Source organism: Lagopus muta, chromosome 3 (genome assembly GCF_023343835.1).
Source record: "Lagopus muta isolate bLagMut1 chromosome 3, bLagMut1 primary, whole genome shotgun sequence".
Lineage (NCBI taxonomy): Eukaryota > Metazoa > Chordata > Aves > Galliformes > Phasianidae > Lagopus > Lagopus muta.
Window position 1 is genome coordinate 90,785,601 of NC_064435.1, and position 21,534 is coordinate 90,807,134.

The 21,534-nt window shown below is 42.3% G+C and overlaps 1 protein-coding gene across 1 annotated transcript; it reads left to right on the plus strand.

Moving 5' to 3' along the window:
* Positions 1–378: 378 nt before the first annotated feature.
* On the plus strand, positions 379–20,362 carry ADNP2 (ADNP homeobox 2). Its single transcript, XM_048940715.1, has 5 exons — positions 379–748; positions 5,088–5,244; positions 7,558–7,677; positions 11,303–11,392; positions 14,816–20,362. The coding sequence occupies exons 3-5, from the start codon at positions 7,570–7,572 to the stop codon at positions 17,783–17,785; spliced, it is 3,168 nt and encodes a 1,055-aa protein (XP_048796672.1). The 5' UTR covers positions 379–748; positions 5,088–5,244; positions 7,558–7,569; the 3' UTR covers positions 17,786–20,362.
* The last annotated feature ends 1,172 nt before the right edge of the window (positions 20,363–21,534 follow it).

The following is a 21,534-nucleotide window of genomic DNA, read 5'->3' on the forward strand; positions in this document are numbered from 1 at the left end:
AGGTGCCAGGTGAGGCCTCCTCCAACAGGAAGGTTGGTTGCAGGGCTCCACTGGCTGCTGGAGGGGGGCGGGGCCTCCAGCCCCTACCAAAGGCCAATGAAGCACCTCTCATCATTGCATGCAAAGCAGGAGAAGGTTCTGGGTGAGCACGGGGTGCCTCATCCGGACTGCTGGATGACGTCACGACTCCAGGCCACGTCAGAGCCCCCAGCAGCGAATGGCACGAGGTCAGGTTACAAGGGCCCAGGTGAGCCCCTCGAGCCTGAGACCCGTCCCCCAGCCCCGCCCATTTCTTCTAGGCGGCCAATGGGAGCCTCGACCAAAGTCTCTTCTGATTGGCTGGCTGCATGGCATGCAAATAAGCCCTAACGTCACTTCCTGGGGTAAATCGGGCGCCATTTTCTCTTTCTGGCTGTGGATGAGGAGTGGGCGCAGGCTGGGCGGTGGGTGCCTGGCGCTGCATTTAGAGGCTGAGCTGCACGCGGCCCCAGCGATGCCGGTGTCGCCGCCGCCTTCGCGGTGCACGGAGTGAGCGCGGCAGCCAGTAGAAGGAGGGAGTGGTGGTGCCGGTGGCGGTCGTGCTGGTGGTGCTGGTACCGGTCGCGGAGGAGGAGGAGCCGCGAGGCGCCGGGTACGGCGCGGCTGCGGCGACTGTAGTGCGGTCCCGCCAACCGCAGCGTGGGGCCCCGGGCCGGCGGGAGCGGCGGCGAGGCGGCGGCGAGGCGGGCTCCCCCTGCAGGCCGGACGGGTAAGTGCAGCGGGGCTGAGGCGGCGGCGCGCGTACGGCACCGTGAGGCGCGGGGCGGCCGAGCGGACGCGGCGGTGCCCGGCTGCGAGGGGGAGGCGGTGCGGAACGAAGCAGCCTCGTTCTCTCGTCCGCTCGCGCTGCTGGAGCCCCGTTCCCTCCTCGTCGCGGGGTAACGGACAGCGGGGATGTAACGGGGCGAAGGTCTTGCGATCGTAGAACGGTTTGAGGGTTTGGGGAGCTCCGTCTCGGTGCGGCTGCTGGGACTGAGGGAAGGCTCCGGCGGCGGTTTGTGAAACTGAAGAGCGGTGATGTCGAGCCGCTGCTCGTGTCACGAGCATCTCCCTGTGCCCTGCTTGCAGTGGGGATGACCGCAGGAGGGGCTTCCGGGTTTGTCTGCTATCTGCAGCTAGAAATCACTGCTTTCCACTGCGGTTCTAATGCCGTGTGTTTGGCGTTTCCTACACTGTTGTTTGGGACTTTGTTTTGTTCTAACTTCTGTCTGCCCAGGTGATCGTGTATGTAAGGAGCTGATTTGTTGTGCTGCAAGATCTCTGGGTGATAACAGGCATATGGGTATCTGAAATAGTTTTATTGCCACGGAGCTGTGATGTCCATGTTAATAACATGCGTGCAAAATGAGAAGCAGAGCACTATAAGCGTTTGACTCCTGCTGCAGCAGCTCAGTTTTGTACTAGAAAAGTTACATACAGCTCTCCACCAGCTGTGATATGTAATGTTGTGTTGGAGGTTGATTTCTTTGAATGTCTTCTGTAATCAAAGATGCACTCAACTCCTTAAAGTTTTAAATAACTATAATAAAATATTTGTACAGGGTGACTCTTGGGATCTCCAATCTATATTCTGAAAATCTTAATACTCTTTTCAATAAATCTTCTGTTTGATTTTGAACAAGAAGAGCAGACTTCTAGTGGTGTTCAGACAAATTGTGTGTAGTAAATAACCAGTGTTCTTACTTATGACTTTGTTATCTGTAAGAAGAACCGTAACGATAGCAGGTGACTTCATGGAAGTTTTATTAAAGCAAAGCAAAACCACAGCACTCCTTTCTCCATAAGGTTAAAGCCATCTCAAATTTTGAGGAAACACAGAATGGCTTGGATTGGAGTGCACCTTGAAGATTGTCTATTTAGAAACCTCCTGCTATGGGCAGAGTTGCCACCCAGTAGATCAGGCTGTCCTGGATTGCATCCAGCCTGACCTTGTATGCCTTCAAATATGAGGCATCTGCATCCTGTTCCAGTGGTTCACGAGCACCTGAACAAAAAATTGCTTCCTAACATGGAACCTAATTTTCTTCTCTTTTAGTTTAAAACTGTTCCCGTGTCACTATCACACTATGTAAGAAGTCAGTCCCCCTTCCTGCTTGTAAGCTTTCTTGAAGTTCTGCAAGGCTACAGTAAAGAAGCCTTCTCTTCTCCAAGCTAAATAAGCCCAACTCCCTCAACCTTTCCTCATCAGGGAGGTGCTCCAGCCCTCTGATCATCTTAGTGGCTCACCTCTGGGCCTGCTTTAACAGCTCCACATCCCACCTGTACTGTGGGCCTCAAGCTTGGACATATACAGTAGGTGAAGCCACTTAAGGGCAGAGTAGAGGGGACAGTCACCTTCCTGCTGGTGACCCCTCTTTTGATGCAGCTTAGGATACTGTTGGCCTTCTAGGTTGTAAGAGTATGCTGCTGGCTCATGTCAAACCTTTACCCATCAGGACACCTGAGTCCTTCTTTGCAGGGTTGCTCTCGATGAATTCTTTGTCTCTGCTTGTATCTGGGATTGCCATGAATATCTTCTATTTCAGGAGGCAATGGATAAATGTCCAGGGAATGGAGCCATCTGCCCAACATGTGAGATGTTAGAGCAGATAAATGGGTACGATTTCTCTGAGGGCTTGTATACCTCCTAGAGTGGTACGTGGCTGAAACAAAATTGATGGAAGTAAAACCATGCCCAGGCTGCTCTCAAATTCCTCTAGGCAGTTTCTTGGTGTGCTTGTCTTCCTAGCTGCATTTTTATGTTTGTTCTTCAGATTTTGAGCATTAGTTGTTATTGCTTACTGCCGTTTAATTTTTGGGAAGTTATTTTATTGTTTTCTTAATGAAATTGACTTACCAACTTTAAATGAATTTATTCAAATGAAAGTTAAGAATTCTGTATTACTATTTGTCAACTCTGAAAATCACTGAAATATAAGTTGGCAAATAAACCTTTTAAAATACTTGCAACCCAAATACCCTCAAACAGTCTTCATTTACAAAACAACAAAAAACCTTCAAAATTTTCTCCCAGAGTTGCTCATTAAGCAGCTTATTAGATGAGGAAGTACAAATACTAAAGTTGATTGAATTTCCAATGCAGATATTATAAAAAGTTCTGCAGGTGTGTCGAAATCCTGCTGTTGTAAGCAGTCCTTCAGACTACTGAGTGCCAGTGTCCTGACAGCAGGTCTGTGTATCAGTTTCTGTGCAGATCCTGGTGTCTAAAAAGGGCCATACTGCAACCTTTTCCTCTCTGGATTTTCTAGTAGGGTTTCTATCTGTCCTCATTAGTTTTCTAGTAACTTCTCATCTGTTTTGTTTCACATTTTGGTGGGGATGCATGCATGTGGAAGGTTGTTGCTCCAGCTCTATTCCAACTCCATATTTGATTGGATTGCAGTTGTCTTGCTTCCACATGAATACAAGCTAAAATGGTACTGAATGATAGAAGGGGAAAAACTTGCTGTGTTAATTGGCACAGGTTTCCCAGAGATGTTAAATCTGTCCATGCAGGTTTTGAAGACATGAATAGGCAAGGCACTGGATGCCCTGGCTGTGATTTGTCCAGAGGTCTCTGCCACTGAGAATTGTTCTAAGAAATAGGTGTAAAAGGAAGGCAAGTGGGAGCTTCCGTTTTTTGTGGTGATTTACCACTTCAAAGAGTTGAAATGCAGACATTTCCACTTCTTTTTAATGCGAAACAAGCAAAATTACTTCGTGAATGACCAGATAAGACTGCTGTCCACACAGTTACTTTGTTGTTAGTATTAAAATACTTGGTGCTGCTGGAAGGGGAATAGCTGCAGTAGTGATCTCTGTTGGAAGGCTGAATGTAGTTCTATCTTATTTGTGAGTATAAGAAATACAGAACTGAAGGGAACCATGAGTGTTGTGTAACACTTCCAGTTGTGTGCATCGTTATGGAGTTGTACCTATTTGAACACTGGATGTCGGAATACACTGGTGGATGAAATGCCTGAGCAATGTCTGAATGGCCTGTTTAGAACTGTTTGTATGAAATGAGTTGGGGTCGGGACAGCAGCTGCCACAAGGATTCCTTTATCATGCTGTTAACTTCTTGGGGGTTTCCCTTATGCAGTGTGCTCTGTGTAAACTTGGTGTGTTACCAAGCTTTTAGAAACCTCAATTGAAAGTTATTAGAAATAAACTTACTTTCAGTAACATGGTTGATCAAAAGTAGCTCGGATTTAATTTTACTGCTTTCGTGTTGAATTTTGTCCACTAGGAATGGCATGCAAACCAATGAAAAGTTGACTGCGATGTGCATAGAAACTGTGTGCATGCTAAGGTTTGAAGAATGTTCAGATCACAAAAGAAATGAGCATAAAACGAGTATGGATAATAAACTATATAGTAATCTGGGTATTAAAAGGTTTGAGCTCAGGAAGTTGAAATTTCATGGCCATCATGGTAGTGTGTTGGTGTGTTTCGTGGATAACTTAAACTCTTATTGCTAAGCAGTGTGTGTAAAGACCAGCTGAATAACCTTGTACGTGGTACAGAGGCTTCTGTCTCACTGGATTGAATATCAACTACTTGAAAACTGGAAAATAAGTCCTCTATACCCAAAATTCATTGTTGTTATTTTGTCTTTCTTCTAGATGATGACTTCTATTTCAGACAGTTTGCTGGTCTTCAAAAGAAAAAAAAAAAAAAGAACAAAAAGCTGAGATAGATGTGTGTAATGTACTGTGTATTACTTTTCTGTACTAAGGCTTGTGTCAGAAAATGTCTGCTTCAGCTTCAACAGTAGTAAGTTAAAGGACTGAGATGAAGGAGCTGTTTCCAGAAACTTACAGTATGGAACCACAGCTCCCTCTGACTGAGCTGAGCTGGCGTCCCGTCAGCTCTGTTGTCTGAAGTGGATCTTGAGGTTGGTGCTATGACCTGCCTTCAGGGAGAAACTGGCAATAAAGCGTTAACTGGAGATGGCAAATCCAAGCTGGCTTTGGTTTAAGAAGAGGACTTTAAGTCTTTATTTTACTTCCTGGATTTTGATGGTAGAATGCCTGGCTAGATAATGTGGTTTATTTCTTTCTTTGTAGGTTCTCACCCACGCCACTGGTGGTATCACAATGTCTTCCAAACTTCTTGTCAATAAAAAAGATTAGAAAACAAGACTAGCATCTGTCCAATGGGGCTCCCTCTCCATTTTTCTTTACACACCTTTCCTTTGTGGGGAGAAGAAGAGGAGAATAGCATGTGAGTTCTTTGACTTTTATTTATAATAATTTCAATTATTACTTTTAATTATATAAATATAAACTGTTAATTATATGAATTGTATATTTTGAACATAAATTATCATTCAAGGAAAAAAAATATTGGCATAAATTGGGAAATTTGATTTTTTTTTTTATTTTTTCTTTCCTGTTGCTAAGGCTTTAGCCTTCTGTGGGAGGCTTTTATTTTTATAATCTATTTAAAGAGTAAAGATATCCTTTTAACAGTGAACATAATGAATATCTTTCTACTTGTTGAGAAGTAACTTTTCAGGATGCTCAGGACCACCAAGGCTCAAGTACTGGTTTGGATATTTTTGCCTATGACCCTGTGTCCTGGGTGGTTGAATTGTTTGGAAGTGGAACTCTGCTGTTTCTTAAACGTGTCTTCAGGGAACTGTTAAAGAAGAAATAGTTCTGAGGCTTTCATTAACCTTTTTCAGTGTGGGGTTGTTTCATAACACTTTGTGCCTATTGAAGTTTTGCAGATTTTAGCCATTTGAGAATAAACTGCATTTCCCTGTGACCCAGGGAGGTGATAAATACAGCTACTTCTAGAGCACAGTCTGTAAAGGTGGCCTGTGTTTGTAGCAGGAGCTGGAGTTATACAACTGGTGGCCTCTTAACACAGCTGCCTGGGTAGAGACAGCAGCCCAGCTGCTGGGGATGCAGTGGACCCTTGGTGCTGGCATGTTCTAGAACATGGCTGTCCAAACTTTCAGCTTGCCTGGGCTGTGCTGATGGAAGAGGAATTGTTTGGGCCATGCATCAAACAGCGTAGTTAACGCGACAAACTTTTTGTACTTGAATATTTTTATTACAGTATTTTTAAAAAGAACAGCAGAAGCATAGAGCTAGCGGGGTATTCGACCTTGTCATCTAGTCATCCTTGAAACTAATGCATCAGTGGTTGATTTGGTGGAAGTGATTGCAATTGTTAGTGAGTTCTCAAGGTGTTTGTCAGATTTTTGATGAAATGCACTGTTGTTGTACTTCACACATGAGAACAGTTGCTCACAAATGCACACAGGGTAAAGGAGTGACATGAGTAGGGTGTGGCAGTGAAGCATGGGATATTTTTCTTTGGTAAGATAGGGCTCGTAAAAGTCTAGTCAAGAGACGGTCAGATTTCTTAGTGAGTTGAATGTCTGATCACAGCTCTGTCCGTTCCGTTTGAAGTCTTGCAGGTAGTTGTTGACTGAGAATGGAGTTGGAAATACACCAAAAATTATTTTTCCAGCAATCTCAAAACCTATTCTAAAATTCCTCTATCAAATTGGAAAGCTGTTCACGTGCTTAGCCAGTGTATCAAGATGCATACAATTATTCACCATAATTGAAGTTATACTCTGCACTGTGCCCTGTGGCAGAATTAATATCACACTGAAGTTTGGTTGTTGCTGAGTAATGGATGTGTGCCCAGGGCTGGGCTGGGCCACAAAGAGCTGCTGTCATGATCGTGCAGGGCAGGAGGTGGCTGCACTGCTGACTGTAGGTTGGCCATGCCAGTTCTAGACAGACAGGCACATTGTGCATCGACCCTTAAATGGGTGACCACCAGCAGATATTCTGTCTTCTTGTGATCTGATCTGAATGAGGTGTTCCATCTGTTCATCTCCAGCTAGCTTTTAGGAGGGAGTGGAATAGGGTGTAAATTCAAATTCTAGTCTAGTTCAGGGTGATAAAGAAACTTAGACTTCAGAAGAGGACACCAAAAAATATACATGTTTCAAATACTTGTCCCTTTCCAGCAAATTTAGCCATCGGTGTCATACAGCTGTGGTTGTTAATTACTCTAGAAGCCTACTTTGTGCTTTATGGAAGCAGCTGTCCATCCACGGGGGGAGAGGGAAGAGAAACCTGGGTTTAACTAGCAGTTGTATTTAAAGCATACACATGAGATGCCTCTCTTTATAATTTGGTTTATTGTTTCACCTTGGCACTGTGATGTTCAAGGCAAAAGATGCTGATAATCCCCTTTCCTAAAGGAGTGAAATTCTTATATTCACTTTCACCTGCAAAACCACCAAGTTTTGTACACCATAGCTGCCATCTAAACATGAAGAGAGATGACAACAGAGACTTGTTTGTTTAGGTAGAAGAAACCAAGGGGCTCCACCCAACTTTGTTCCTTAGGAGGAAGGAAGTGATCTACTGACTGATCATACGAGTAATTAGTTTAAGGCTTTTGCTGTTATTTATCCAGTGTATTTTTGACATTTTGTTTTTTAATACTGTTAAACGTGAAGTGCCTGTATTCAATTATGACACCATTTTTTAACTTCCTTTTCAGGAAAAGTGCAAAATGTTTCAAATTCCTGTTCAAAATCTTGATAATATCAGGAAGGCTCGCAAAAGGGTGAAAGGCATTCTTGTGGAACTTGGGCTCGACAGCTGCAGGGAATTGTTGAAGGTAAAGTATTTCGAGTAACGTTAAGTGGGTTTGAAGAAAACCATTAAAAATACTTTGTTTATTGTATATGTGATGTTCTTCTGGCCTAGGTCTTTATGATGAGGTAAAGAGGAGAAAGTGGCTTCTTTAGTTGAAGGATCACTTAAGTTGGAGTGCCTAAATGCTAGAAGTGGAACTTAGATTTTTTTTTGGTACATGATGTTGAAAGAAGCTTTGTTTCCCAACAAAATATGTTACAGGTGGTGCTGTGTGTTCTCTGCTTGTAATAATTGCACCAATAACAAATGGTACAACTTCAGTAAAATGCTCCTTTAGTCAGCTGCTCGTATATTATGTATGTGCTAATGTATTATACATAACATACATATGTACAACATACAGTATGTATATATGATGTGTGTTGTATATTTGTATATGAAACGCTGTTTGTATGTTACATAGTAATTTTGTTCTTTTGAAATTACAAACAGTGGAAGACTTGATACAATGGAGCTCAGTTGCTTTGAGTAGGTTCAAGAGGAAACCTCGGAAGGATATACAAATAAATGTAATTTCTAAAAATTATATCCAAATCTTTTGCAGGCTTTTAAAACTTGTCTCCAGGAAAAAATATCAAACTTGACTTGCTGAGTTGTGGTTCAGTTCTGTATTTTTAAAAGCGTATGCAAGTATGCTGAGGCAAAGTGAGCGTAGTACTGTTGTTACCACTTATTGGAGAAAGTACTGTATGGTGAGCCAGGGACACTCAAACATCATTTGGCAGATGGAAGTGAGGCTTTTTTTTTAAATACTTTTTCCCCCAGCAGTGGGAAAAAGGATAAAGATAGCAACTTGGTTACAGAGCACAAGCTTTTCTGGCTCTGGCCTGTTCATGACTTGACACTGACTGTAGCCAAGGGCTGGGGTTAATTCTGTGTGATGGTACTGAAATCACTCGTTTTAGGGGTGCTGTTGTCTCTTGGGCTGTTCTTGGAGCATGTGTAAGTAAATGGTTTGAAGAAGCACTTAAGGCCCGCGTGCATATCTAAATCTGGAACATTCTTGGTTGTTGCAGTTGAGCAGTGCTACGTGTAAGTGAACGTAAGAGCTCAGAAAGTATATTTGCCTGGTGTTTTTATTTTTTTTTATTGTGCTGTATTTTGTAAATAACCCTTCAAAAACTCATCTGTCTTGATGCTTTGACACAAAACAGTTGTGTGCAAGTTTACATTCTGGAAAACACTGAAATATGGGCCCAAAAATATCAAATAGTTCTCCTTCAGCCATGTTCATAACTTAAAATCTATTTTTTCCAGACAATCTAGGGCTGTTTATTTGGTGTGACTCTTTTTTCTTACAGAAGGGATGTTTGTCTTAATAGAGAAGTAGCTTAAGGTGTTTTTTTCTCCTTTGAATATTAAGGTGGATTTCTGGACTTTGTGCTTTTGAGAAGAGAGAACAATTGAGGAAATGGTATGAAGTGACATGATACAGGCTTGGCTTCTTGTCTGGTCTTAAAATTTGGTCTTAAATGCTCTGAGTAAGACATGATAATGGATGATAGCTTGAGGAAAATGAAGGAATGTTCATGTACAACATGGTAACTCTTGGTAGATTGACCAGAGAGAAGGATTATTTGTTAGCTAAAAGTTCTTAATTGTTCTTCACTAGGAAGCAAACATCTGCCTTCCGTGTTAAACTATGTTTGAATGTCAAAGTAACTTAAACTGCAGTGTCAGAGGATTTCCTTCGGGTAAATCTTTCTAGCTTTAGCATACTGTGTGGCCTCCTGTATAAGCCTTCATTTAAACTCTGGGCACTTTGATCTGTTCTGGAAAAGTTATGATAGGGGGAAGAAAGCAATTCTCAGGTTTGAAATGTTTTTCTCTTCGAAAATGTTTTTTTATTCACCTTGAGGTACTTGATTAATCACGCTTCTCAGTTTAGTTTTACTCCCTTGTTTATCCTTTTCCCCTCTTGAAATAAATCTGGAAAGAGTGTAATGTGTTGCTTCTGGGATGTCAAGCCTATTCCAGTGGTAAGAATTTCTCTGTACGAGATGGACATTCCAGCAAAAAGGCCTAGGCCCACTTGCACGTGCATTGGGGTTGTATGAGTCTGGCATTCAATCCTAGGAGCCTTTCTTAATGGAGAACGCTCAAACCAAAAGTAAAACATGTTTCAGCTTTCCTGTCCACTCTATGAAATGCATTCCAGTGTTTTCAACTGAATGCTTTGTGATGTTGTCTCTTTATTTTCTGTAGCAAGCACTTACAAGAAAAACACTGTGTCCTATAAGGCTGTGGAATTGCAAAGAGCAGTTACCCCCAGAGTAAGAGAAAAGTTGTGTGCTTCTCGGAGCGTTTGTGTAAGGATGAGTAGAGGGACTTGTGCAGCAGTAAGTGGCAGGGCTTTGTTCATTGCTGCCTTGAGAACTGCAGAATTTTCCCTGCGGAGACGTGCAGGCTGCAGAAGCTAGAAAGCTTACTGTACATTTGAACGCGCTTCCTAAACTTAATTTTGTTGATATATTACCACTAGCATGCTTGCTTCTCTGTTGCGTAGATAATGGTGCTCACGTGAGTGCAGTGCAGGCAGGAGCCTAGCACACACAGCCTGCATCAAGTAGCCTTGTTGACCTGCTTCTGAGTCTCCTTTCTTCTCTTCTTGTTGGCCATGTGTTCTGTTTTGCTTGTAAATGCTACATTTTTTTTTTTTAACTTCAGATTATGAAGGTGTATAAATTCAGCATCTCTTGAAGGTGAGCTAACCTTAAATAGCCTTTACCTGCTCCTGTTGTTCCAGTGGGTTTTGGTGTGTGTTTGAAAACATAATGCTCTTTCTAAGCATCTTAGTAAGTGTGAACTGGAAGGGAAGGTGAGGTGAGAAGTATGTTAATTTTCTGTAGGTTAAGCCTGGATTTGTGGTCTGCATTCTAAGACACTAGTGTACTGCTGAAGCTGACCTAGGGTCTTGGGAAAGGCATAGCAATCAGCAGTTTCCTTTTTTTTCCTTGCCATGAAAACAGAGGGGAACTCTTCACTGCACTCAGGTTGTTGTGATAGAATTGATTAGAGGAATGCTCTAAGGAGAGCTTACTCTGATGTGGTTGTTTCAGGCGCAGTGGTGATGCTGTAATGCTGCTTTTAAACTTGAGAAAATACTGCTACTCTTTTGAAATAGGTCTCTCAAATGTCTTTGCAAGTTAAAAGCGTAATAATAGCATGAATTAACACTGAAATACCTGCTACAAAGTAAGCAATTATGGTAAGTAAATACATGGAAATAGATGCTGAAATACTACAGATTAAGGAGGAGGAAGGTAGAAGCAGAAAAGATCTGTGTTCGCTGTGAACTTGGCTAGAAGCGAGGGAAATAAAGTATAAACACTTCAATTTCCTTGTTTTGAGTAACAGTAGAGTGTTCAGAATGCCTGTGTTACATGAGGCAGTTATCAGCTAGTAATTGAGGTAAAATAAATCAAACAGGAGTCAGAAATAATTTCTTTGAAATGAGTTTTGAAACCTCTATATTAGTGCTGCATGAACTTCCATTCATCTTGTTTTCTTGTTCCTTGTTTTTGAATTGAGACCAAATTGTACCTACCAAAGCAGGTTATTTCTTATGTGCTTTATTTTGATTTTAGAATCTTAAAAGTTTCGACCCAGGTGAAAAATACTTCTGCAACACTTCGTGGAGTGATGTCTCTCCTTGGGAGTCTGTGGGCAAGAGGAAGGTATGTGCCTTTGAAATTGAGTGGATGTGCATGTGGAATTGCTGAATATTACTGATTGCAGAAGACCTGCTAAAACTAAAATATATCAGCTCTAGTATTTATTCTCTAAGTAGTGTTTAAGGAATCATCTTCCATTGCCTGTTTTTTCTGTAATGCTGCAGGTTGTAAGGACAATTCTGTATGCTGTTTGGAGTGTTTAAGTCCTGAACATCAGTATTTCATGTGTCATGCCAGTTTTCTACAACTGTAGCCTCACATTATATGAAATTGTGACATGTGTCTCAGAAACTTGCTGGAATATAAAATAATAGAAAGCAGTAAGTAAAGCACAGGAGTATACCCACAAAAATAAAGGTAGTCTTTTCTGAGTCTTGCTGAAGTCTCAAGGTTCCTGGCTGTTTGTATGAGGAAGGCCCTCAGCAACTTGTAAATAGCAGTAGGCATCCTCTTTTCATCCTGGTAAATAGTGACTTAGAATAGTTTTGTGGTGGCTTGACTGAAGTTCATCTGCATCAACCGTTTTTAAAACTGGAATGGAGGCCACAGGTACAGAGTTGCAATTATTAACAAAGCCCTCAACATACAGGCTGACCAAATGCCGTTCAGACTTCCAGGCTCATTTGGTAGAAGGTGATCTCTCCAGCACTTAGGATTGTCTTCTAGTTTTTCTTTCCTAAACTTGGATCCGTAGGTTTAAGATTTGATGTTGATCCCATTTGCCAAACTGTGTCTTCTGTTTACAGAACTTGTACCTGTCTTTTCTTCAGACAACTTTGTTTCTTTGGTCTGCATTATTCACTTCATGCTGCCTACACATGAGAGAAAAGAAGTTGATCCTTTAAGGTGTTTTATTCCAAAGTTGCTTCAGTAAGGGAAAAAAAGTTGAGCTGCATCAAAAAATTCAGGAGTCTGGAGAAGCTACCCAGATAAATCAGTCTGTGGTGTCTACCAGTGGGATTATTCTTACAGAGATTTTAGTAATTCCAGAAGAACTTGGCTTTTAGAGGCTGTTGTGTCTCTAGGTTGTGGAGAATGTTGAGACTCTGAAACAAAGTGTTATATTTTATTCTGGAGTATGTTTGGAATGGAATCAGTCACATTTTCCTAGATGCTTTTGGTAAGATTTTTTAAATTCTGTTTGTACAGCTCAGTGTTGTGTTGGTCGAACTTCTAGATGTGCCAGGTTTCTGAAGTAGTCTAGAATTTCTATTCTCAAAAACTTGCTTACAACTGAGATGTTATTCTTTAAGAAGGAGAAGGCTTTAGAAGCACTTCCAAAAACTGAAGGCAGCTGAGACCTGTGTGTGTAGAGAACGTGCTGGCCCTGTCATCTCCTTAGGTGTCTGTATGGAAGAACTCTGTTTTCACAGACACTTAAAAACAGAACAAAAAAACCCCAACCAAATATCAACAAAAAGCCCCACCAAACTTTCACCTTTGTCCTGCTGCAGCAGTTTTTTATTTTGAGCTGAGTAATGGGACTTCAGGTTTCTTCCTTCTTCAACAGAACATGAAATATGAAGCTTATTTTTCTTCACCTCAAGTCTGGTAATTTTGACCTCCCTTTAAAAAAGAAGAGAAAAAGAAAAGGCTTGAGAAAGGCTTGAAACATAGTTTACCCCAGACCTTGTCTGCAGGTGCTGGGGCAGGTTCTTAGTGTTATACTGCAGTGCTTGTTTGTATAACAAAGTAAAAACATCTTTACTGCAGAGTAGCAAATTCAGCACTTGGACCACTTAGTTGTGAAGTAGTATTCTCACTGGCCCTAACTAGAAGTGCGTGTACTTCCGTATTATCCATATTTGACAGCAAGGAAACTTTGTTTATAGAAAGTAATTCTATTTACAAGGAAATAAGTTGAGAGGGAGAGATACAGATGAAAAGTGGTGGTGATGGGGTGCATTGGTCCAATTTTTTTAAAGGCATATAAGCTTTTCTAAGTCTTTAACAGCTAGTTAAAACAGGCAGTAACATCAGTTTGTCACCTGATGTCTTCAGAAGAGGAGGGGAGCTTTTAATAGTGCTCCATGCTTCATTAGCTCTCTAGTGTTGGTAGCTTTTCTCCTACCCAGCGTACTCCCAAAGACAAGTTTGATGCTTATTCTGACTTGATGCAGTGCAGTTTACCAGCAGCTGAGAACAGACGCCTGACGAATGTAAGAGCAGAAAATTACTTGCTGATACTTTTCCAGCATATGCTTCAGCAGCCTTAGGCAAGCAGTGTCTTTATCTTTTGAGTTTGGAGGTTAGATTTTCTTGGTTGTGCTTTATCAACTGCATAGATTCTCAGTGTTGCTAGTAGGTGATACCTTCATGGCTATGTGAAATGGCAAAACAAATAACTGCATAGATTCTTGATTCTTAAGTGTACTGGGCATGTATGTGGGTGACAGAGCTCGACTGGATACTTCAGTGGTGGAACAGCTCCTTGTTGCTTTTAGATGTGATTTTGTAAGTGACAGTGGTCAGTAAGGTGAAATGACACTTCATAAACGTGTTCCACAAGATCTTGGAGTGCAGGCTTGCTGCTTAGATGTTGCTGTGACTGGCTGTGTAATTACTAGAAGTCAGGGGTAACTTCCTAGGAAGTGTGGATAGCTAGAAATGGCTGACAGTATACACTTGTAGGAAGAGCAATTGATATTCATGAATGTATGAAAACTAATGCTGTTGAGGGAGGTGTATCATTGTTAAGTGGAAGACAGGCTTATTATGACAGTAATTCTGGGAAGGGTCTGTAATAAGCATGCCAGATGAAATTTCTTACAGGCGTTAGTGTAATAGGATGTCCAGTGTGTTGAGATTATGAGGTGATTGCTATTTTACGATAAAAGGGATTCTTACTGCTTTCTCTTTCTGTTAGTGATCTGACTCTCCAATAACATAATAGTTTAGTATTTTAGGACTTTGCTGGGGGAAGTACTTGTCAGCCAGTGGTAGGATGTTGAAATAATAGAAAAACAAAAAGTTCCTTACTTCTCACTTCTCCTTTCTCGTCAAATAAATATGAGATGACCATGTTGACTAAGCAAAGCTTTAATAGTTTCGCATTAAGAGGACTGCTGTTCCTACCTGTTTCGACTTTATCTCCTGGGTATAGTGGAGTACAACTTCTTCTCATCCTGTTCTGTGATTCCCATCTTTAAATGGCTTCATAATTGGGATTTTGTGAATTGGAATAGAAATTAACCTGCGTAAGGCTTTTTGATAAAATACAGGGGAGCAAAACAGTCACAAATGTTTCTCCTTTATGTCATCTTCAAGTCCTCTACTCAGCGATAAGCAGGTCTCTGTGGAATGGTGAGGATACATGCTATACATCCCGTGAAGTTATTTCTGACAGATGATAGAGTAGACTTCAAACAGAAATCCAAGTTTCAGGAACTGGAAGTTTCTAAGTGGATTTTCTTGTTTTGTTTGCAGAGATACAGAACAAAGCCGTACTGCTGTAGTTTATGCAAGTTCTCATCAAAATTACTTACTTCATTGAGGAGTCATTTGCACCGTTACCATGAAGATGAAATGGATCAAGAGCTTGTAGTACCTTGCCCAAAATGTGTGTTTGCTTCTGAGCCAAAAGTAGTGGGGAAACATATCCGAATGTTTCATTCGTCTAACAAGAGAATACAGAACTATACAGTTAGCATCTTGGATGGCATGAAACAATTCAGGAGTGACATCATTAACTTTACATGTCTAAAATGTAACTTCACCGACACGTTATATTATAACATGAAGAAGCACGTGCTGATGAACCATTTTCAAAACTTAATAAGTACGTATTTTGGCCAGAGACCTGATGAAAGTAAAGAGAATTCTATTGAGAACTACTGTAAAAAATGCAATGTTTCTGCAAACAGCCAAGATTCTTTAATGTATCACGTCTTGACAGCTGAAACACACAGAGACCTAGAGAACAAGCTTCGGTCGGTAATTTCAGAGCATATTAAGAAACCAGGACTTGTGAAACAAATGCAGATTGCTCCAAAGCTTCCCCAAAGTGTACCTGTAGCCGCTCCATCTTTAGGTCCTCCTGTGGCCCCAGCAGGTTCCATCTCAGCTCCAGCTTGTATCCAACTTGCGTTCCCACAGAATAATCAAAACCAGACAGTGGTGCAGCCAATAGGTCAGAATACAGTCGCATCACTGACTGTTCCAAGTGCCTCTTGTAGCGTTCCACATCCAAATTCTGCTCCAGTTGTTACCCCGTCACATGTTACCCTGGTATCCAGTCACCTTCCTGTAGGTCAGAATAACGTTACTATTCAGCCGTCTCCTTCTCAGCCTCTCATTGTTTCTCACAGGCTTCCTCTTAATCAGGCTGTCACAGCTGGGGCTGTTCCTCTGAACCATTCTGGTGGGACCCTAAATAGAACTGTGGCCCCTGCAGTTCTTCCTGTTAATCAACCAGTCAGGCCTGGACTCTTTCCTGTTAATCAGTCTGTTGGTACTGTAAATAGTCCAGTTGCAGCTGCAGCATTACCTGTTCCTCAGCCTGTCAGCCCTGTCAATCAGCCAGTTGCACCGGGAGTTCTGTCCGTTAACCATTCGGCTGAGAGTGTGAGCAGACCCGTCGGTCCCACAGTCCTTCCCGTGGCTCAGACAGTTGCTTCAGGAGTTCTACAGCTTAATCAGTCTGCTGTGTCTGGAGTTGTTCCTGTCAGACCGCCTGTCAGGCCTGGCTTTCTTCAGCTTAATCAACCTGTTGCCCCAGCCGTTATCCCAGTAAATCAGTCGGTTAGATCTGCAGTTTCTCAAAACGCGACTTTTTTGGCTGCAGGTTCTATACTTAGGCAGTTGATTCCAACTGGGAAGCAGTTCAATGGAATACCTACCTACACACTTGCTCCAGTTTCAGTTACTTTGCCTGTACCTCTTGGTGGTGGAGTGACCGTGGGAACTCCACCACAAGTGCCTGTCCAGCTGATGCAGTCTGGGACAGTAACTCAGTTATCTCAGTCACCAGCTAGTGCCCCGTCTCCTCCAATGGTTTTAACAACTCAGAGTATATCATTACAAGCTTCCCCACCTGATTCTGAAACAAGTGAGACCCTTGGAAAGGCGAAGCAGTGGAAGATTTGCCCTGTTTGCAATGAGCTCTTTCCATCGAACGTCTATGAGGTGCATATGGAGGTGGCCCACAAACATGGTGAAGTAAAAGTAGAGGAAGCCCAGGAACCTGACAAACTTGCAGCTTGTGCACCCTTTCTGAGGTGGATGACAGAGAAGACGGTCCGATGTTTCCCTTGTAAATGCTTTCTCTGTGAGGAAGAGCTCATGAAACACCTCCTGATGCACGGTTTAGCTTGCTTGTTTTGCACAGTTACTTTCCACGACTTAAAAAGCCTTGCGGAACACAATAAATCTACGCACAGTGGCAGGAAGCAGTTACATGCAGATTACAGCAACAGAGGATTTCAGTTAGGTAATGAGGCTCAGGGTGACCTGGTGTTTCCCCACTTTGATTTCAGTACAGTGTTACCAGAAGAAGACATTGGTGAAAGAGAAGTACACTTGGCAGTGCTCGCTGGAGTAAATTCAAGGACGCTCGTCCCCATTTACATCAAGGTGAAACCTCAGGCAGCAGAATTGAACAATGGATGCAACAAAGTGTTCACCTGTCCGTTTTGTTTCAGTTTGTTTATTAGCCAGGAAACCTATGAAATGCATTTGAAAGAGAGGCATCACGTTATGCCAACTGTACATACAATTTTAAAGTCTCCAGCTTTCAAGTGCATCCACTGTTGTGGCGTGTACACTGGAAGTATGACTCTAACAGCTATTGCTGTGCATTTGCTCCGTTGTAGAAGTGCTCCCAAAAACAGCAACCCAAGCGTGAAGATGCAGCTTGAGCGTACTGAGAAGAAAGAGCTGCTGTTAGTGAATGGTGAAAAGCATGATTCTGTCGTTAAGAGAAAGCAGTCTGATACCTGCTTTGTTACAGAAGACCAAAAGAATAAGGAACAGCAGCCACTAAGCTTGAGTACGGGACTAGCTCTGTATCCAGAAGATGACTTGTATTCAGGGCTGGTGCCTTTCAAACGACAGAAGGTTGGTATTAGGACTGAGATAAAGAAAATCTCGAGTGAGGATCTTCGTGTTCTAGCAGTAGATCCCAGACAGTATGATCACAGCTCGTATGAAACTCAAAAACAGTTTTTGACGGACTATTTTCATGTGAGGCCATATCCTTCAAAAAAAGAGATGCAGTTATTGTCCACACTGCTGTATGCTTGGAAAATTGATGTTGCATCATTCTTTGGAAAAAGGAGAAATGTATGCTTAAAGGCAATAAATAGTCACAAACCATCCGTGCTGCTGGGTTTCAGTATGTCAGAACTAAAAAACGTTAAGCACAAATTGAATATAAAAGATGAATTGTTAGATGTTTAAAAAAAGCTTTTTAGAACATCTAAAAGCAATCTTACTTATGAATTTTGCAATTTATTATGATTGAGTTTATCTTGCAGACTGGCCTGTTGGAGGACTGGTAATATAAAAACTTTCAGTTGTGACTGTTATTGTGAAAGGTACACAGTTGTGTATTTGAAACAGCTCAAACTTTGTGATTTACACTTCTGGAATTTGTTTTAGCTTTTTACTTTTTCTAGAGTAGTAATTTTTTGTTGGTTTTGTTCCCCTTTCCCCCTCCTCCAGGCTCCCAATAGACTTTTTATACCATTATGTAAAATGTTTGTGCTGTTAAATACAAATTTTATTTTATTTTTCTGCAATGTCATCATGTTTTCTAAACAATAAAATGTATAATGTTGTTTAAAATACTGAGGTAAACTAGACATATTTCATCTATTTGATGGTGTTTTTCAATCCTCATAATTTAAAAAAAATTTTTTTGGTTGTTTTTCTCTACACTGGAGTCTTTACATCCATTGCCCCTACAAATTCTGAATGCACTGGTAACAATAAAGTACCTGATAGGTGTTTTTTTTCCTCCCATCAGTCCTATTACCTGGGCCAGTTAATTCTGGTGACTGGTAATGTGTAACTGCTGCTAATGTGGGGAACTGAAGGGCTGAGAAGGGGTCCTACTGAGGTGCTACTAAATTGACATGGTTGTTTATCAGCTGTGAACTAGATCTTGCTAACTGGAAGCGTTTACTCTCTTTGCTGGTGTTGAAAGCTGTTTAACTGTCTCTCGTTCAAAGCTTGGTAACAGCATTTGGTTTCTTTCTCAAAAAGCCAAATCGATTTGGTGTGTCACGTTGCTCTGGTAATGTGGGATGTCCAACTTCTGTAAGCATAGCTGACCTATAGAAGCTCTGTTCAAGTATCACTGGAGTTTGGTGAAAAGCTTTTATTTTAAATTGGTCTTGTATTTGGTAATGGAGCAGTGCCTCCTTCTCAGCAAATTAGATGTGTCTTTAAGTCCTTGGGGTTAAAAACAGTATGAGCAGATTGGGTGAGCTGGAGGCATCAAGATCCTAAACTTTGTTACTTGAACAGTGATCATTTCTCATTACAGACAGCATCAGTGTGGTGTAAAATAGAGAGAGATGATCGTGCTCAGTATGAACTAGCTTCTCTGCTGCAGAAAGGCCTGTGAGAACAAACTGCATAGCGAGTTACTGGTGACTGTATGGAGGCCTTTGGTTCTGTTCCTTCTCTCTGCGTGTGCCTGGTTTCTCTTGACTCATGAAACTGTTTCCAAAATTAAATAATAGCTAGTTTTGTAACAATCCATATTATTTATTGTTCTTCTTTCCCCTCGTATTTCACTGAACAGCAAAGGGGAGGCTGCCTTTAAAATTAGTCAGCATCTGGTCGTGCTGTGCAGTAGTTTTTAAAGCAGATACAAAATCATTTTGGTGATTTTTCTAAAAGCACCTGACGTCTTAATAGAGCTGGTGACTGTCCACCTGAAGTTCTGTGAGGTAGGTAAAGTTCTGTTTTGGATACAGTGTTCATGTTTACATGTTGACACCTTCAGCAAATTTTAATGTGATGTGTGGTTACCTAAATGTAGAGGGTCTGCATTTGGAAAAGCTTAGTAATTTGCTACTGAATAGACTTAGTTCAACAAACAGAATCACTGTTTATGGGGTTGCCTGCACCTCCTATCCTGACCTGTAGGATGATAAGTAGCAGTGCAGTTGTGTAGCTTCATAATAGCTCATGGAAAAGTCAGTGTGCAGTTGAGATTTGGGCACAGCATAGTTTGTAAACCAGTTTGAAGGACTCTTAATGAGAAAGAGGGAAGCTCTGTAAAGTCCTGAAGTCTTAGGCAGTCATTTTCAGTCTTCAGAACTTGGTATTTTGAGCTGCATCATCTTTGAGGAAGTTCTGCTGCTGTCAGTAGCTCTCCAGCAGGAAGGCATTGTCAGTGTGCATCTGGGGAAGTGATAAATGGCTCAAGATTGCTCTGTCCAGAGATGAGCGTTGGTTGGAGTTGAGAGCTGGGGAGCTGTATCAGAGTTCACCCATGCGTGGTGCCACAAGGGAGCAGTCCAGTCTTAGCAGGGTTAACCTACTGGGCATCCATTGGTGATATTAAGGATTTCATTATTGCACTTGGGTTTCAAGTCTTCAAAAAAAAAAACTAAACAACTTCCTAACTTTGTCATAAGTGTGTGTGCAAATAATTGTCATGCTCCTTCACTTTGTTTTTCAGTGTTCAGGGAACTTGATACAACATTCTTTTCATTGTTAAGAGACACAAAAGCACAGTGGACCTGCATCATCTAGATGCTTTAGGCAGACTTTAAAATCAAATAGCACAGTGTAGTAACATTGTTTATTAACCACTGACACCTGCTTATTTTCCAAGAAGTTGAAGTTCTGGTACTAATTTGCTTTTGCTAAATGCTCCTATCCTCATTCACTGAGGACCACAGAAACAAAGAACAGATGAATTTTGAAATCTGGAGTGACAGAGAAACCAAAGCACCTCTATCAGTATGGTTATGATTCTCAGAAAAGCCAAGGAACCTGGAGAAAACCCTTCCAAATCCATCTTTTTAACCTAACTTTGCTATAGGTTTCTCAAGCGTGAAGTCCTTTGGTGAGAAGTTGCTACTTTGGGAGGATACTGCTGCCCCTGCCTGGAAGTGCACGTGGGTGGTGTACGGTAAGTTCTTCTCTGGCGTTTTGTAGGGAGGAGCCTGATGCTACTGGTATGTGCTGCTGGGGAAGGCAGGTCAACCAAAGGGGCTGCTCTCCCTGCAGCAGACTTTCTGAATGCAAGTCCTTCAAGCACGTGAGTAAAACTGTGGTCCACTGTGAAAGGCATCCGTGTGGGGAGAACACCTGGTTGGGTCACAGGAAGACTGGAACGTTCGTTCTTCATGGGAATAAACACAAGAACAGAATCTCAGAATTACAGAAGCTCAGTACCCTCAACCTCTCTTCATAGGGCATGCCTTGCAGGTACTTCACCATTTCTGTTGCCTTCACAGAATCACAGAATCACCCGGGTTGGAAGGGACCTCAAGGATCATGTAGTTCCAACCCCCCTGCCTAGCAGGGCCACCAAACATACACATTCAGATCAGGTTGCCCAGGACCCCGTCCAACCAGGCCTTAAACACGTCCAAGGACGGGGCATCCACAACCTCCCTGGGCAGCCCGTTCCAGGGCCTAACCACTCTCCTAGTAAAGAACTTCCCCCTAACATCTAACCTAAATCTTCCCTCCTTCAACTTAAAACCATTTCCCCTAGTCCTGCTGTTGTCAGCCCTTTTGAAGAGTTTACTCCCCTCCTGGGTGTAGGTTCCCTTCAGGTATTGATAGGCTGCAATGAGGTCACCCCGCGGCCTTCTCTTCTCCAGGCTGAACAAGCCCAACTCCCTCAGCCTGTCCTCATAGGGGAGGTGCTCCAGCCCCCTGATCATCTTAGTCGCCCTCCTCTGGACCCTTTCCAAAATCTCAATGTCTTTCTTGTACTGAGGGCTCCACACCTGGACACAGGACTCCAGGTGGGGCCTCACAAGAGCCGAGTAGAGAGGGACAATCACCTCCCTGTCCCTGCTGGCCACCCCTCTCCTGATGGAGCCCAGGATCCCATTTGCCTTTCGAGCTGCCAGAGCGCACTGCTGGCTCATGTTCAGTCTCTCGTCCATCAGGACCCCCAGATCCTTCTCTGCCGAGCTGCTCTCAAGGACCGCTCCTCCCACGAACACCCTGCT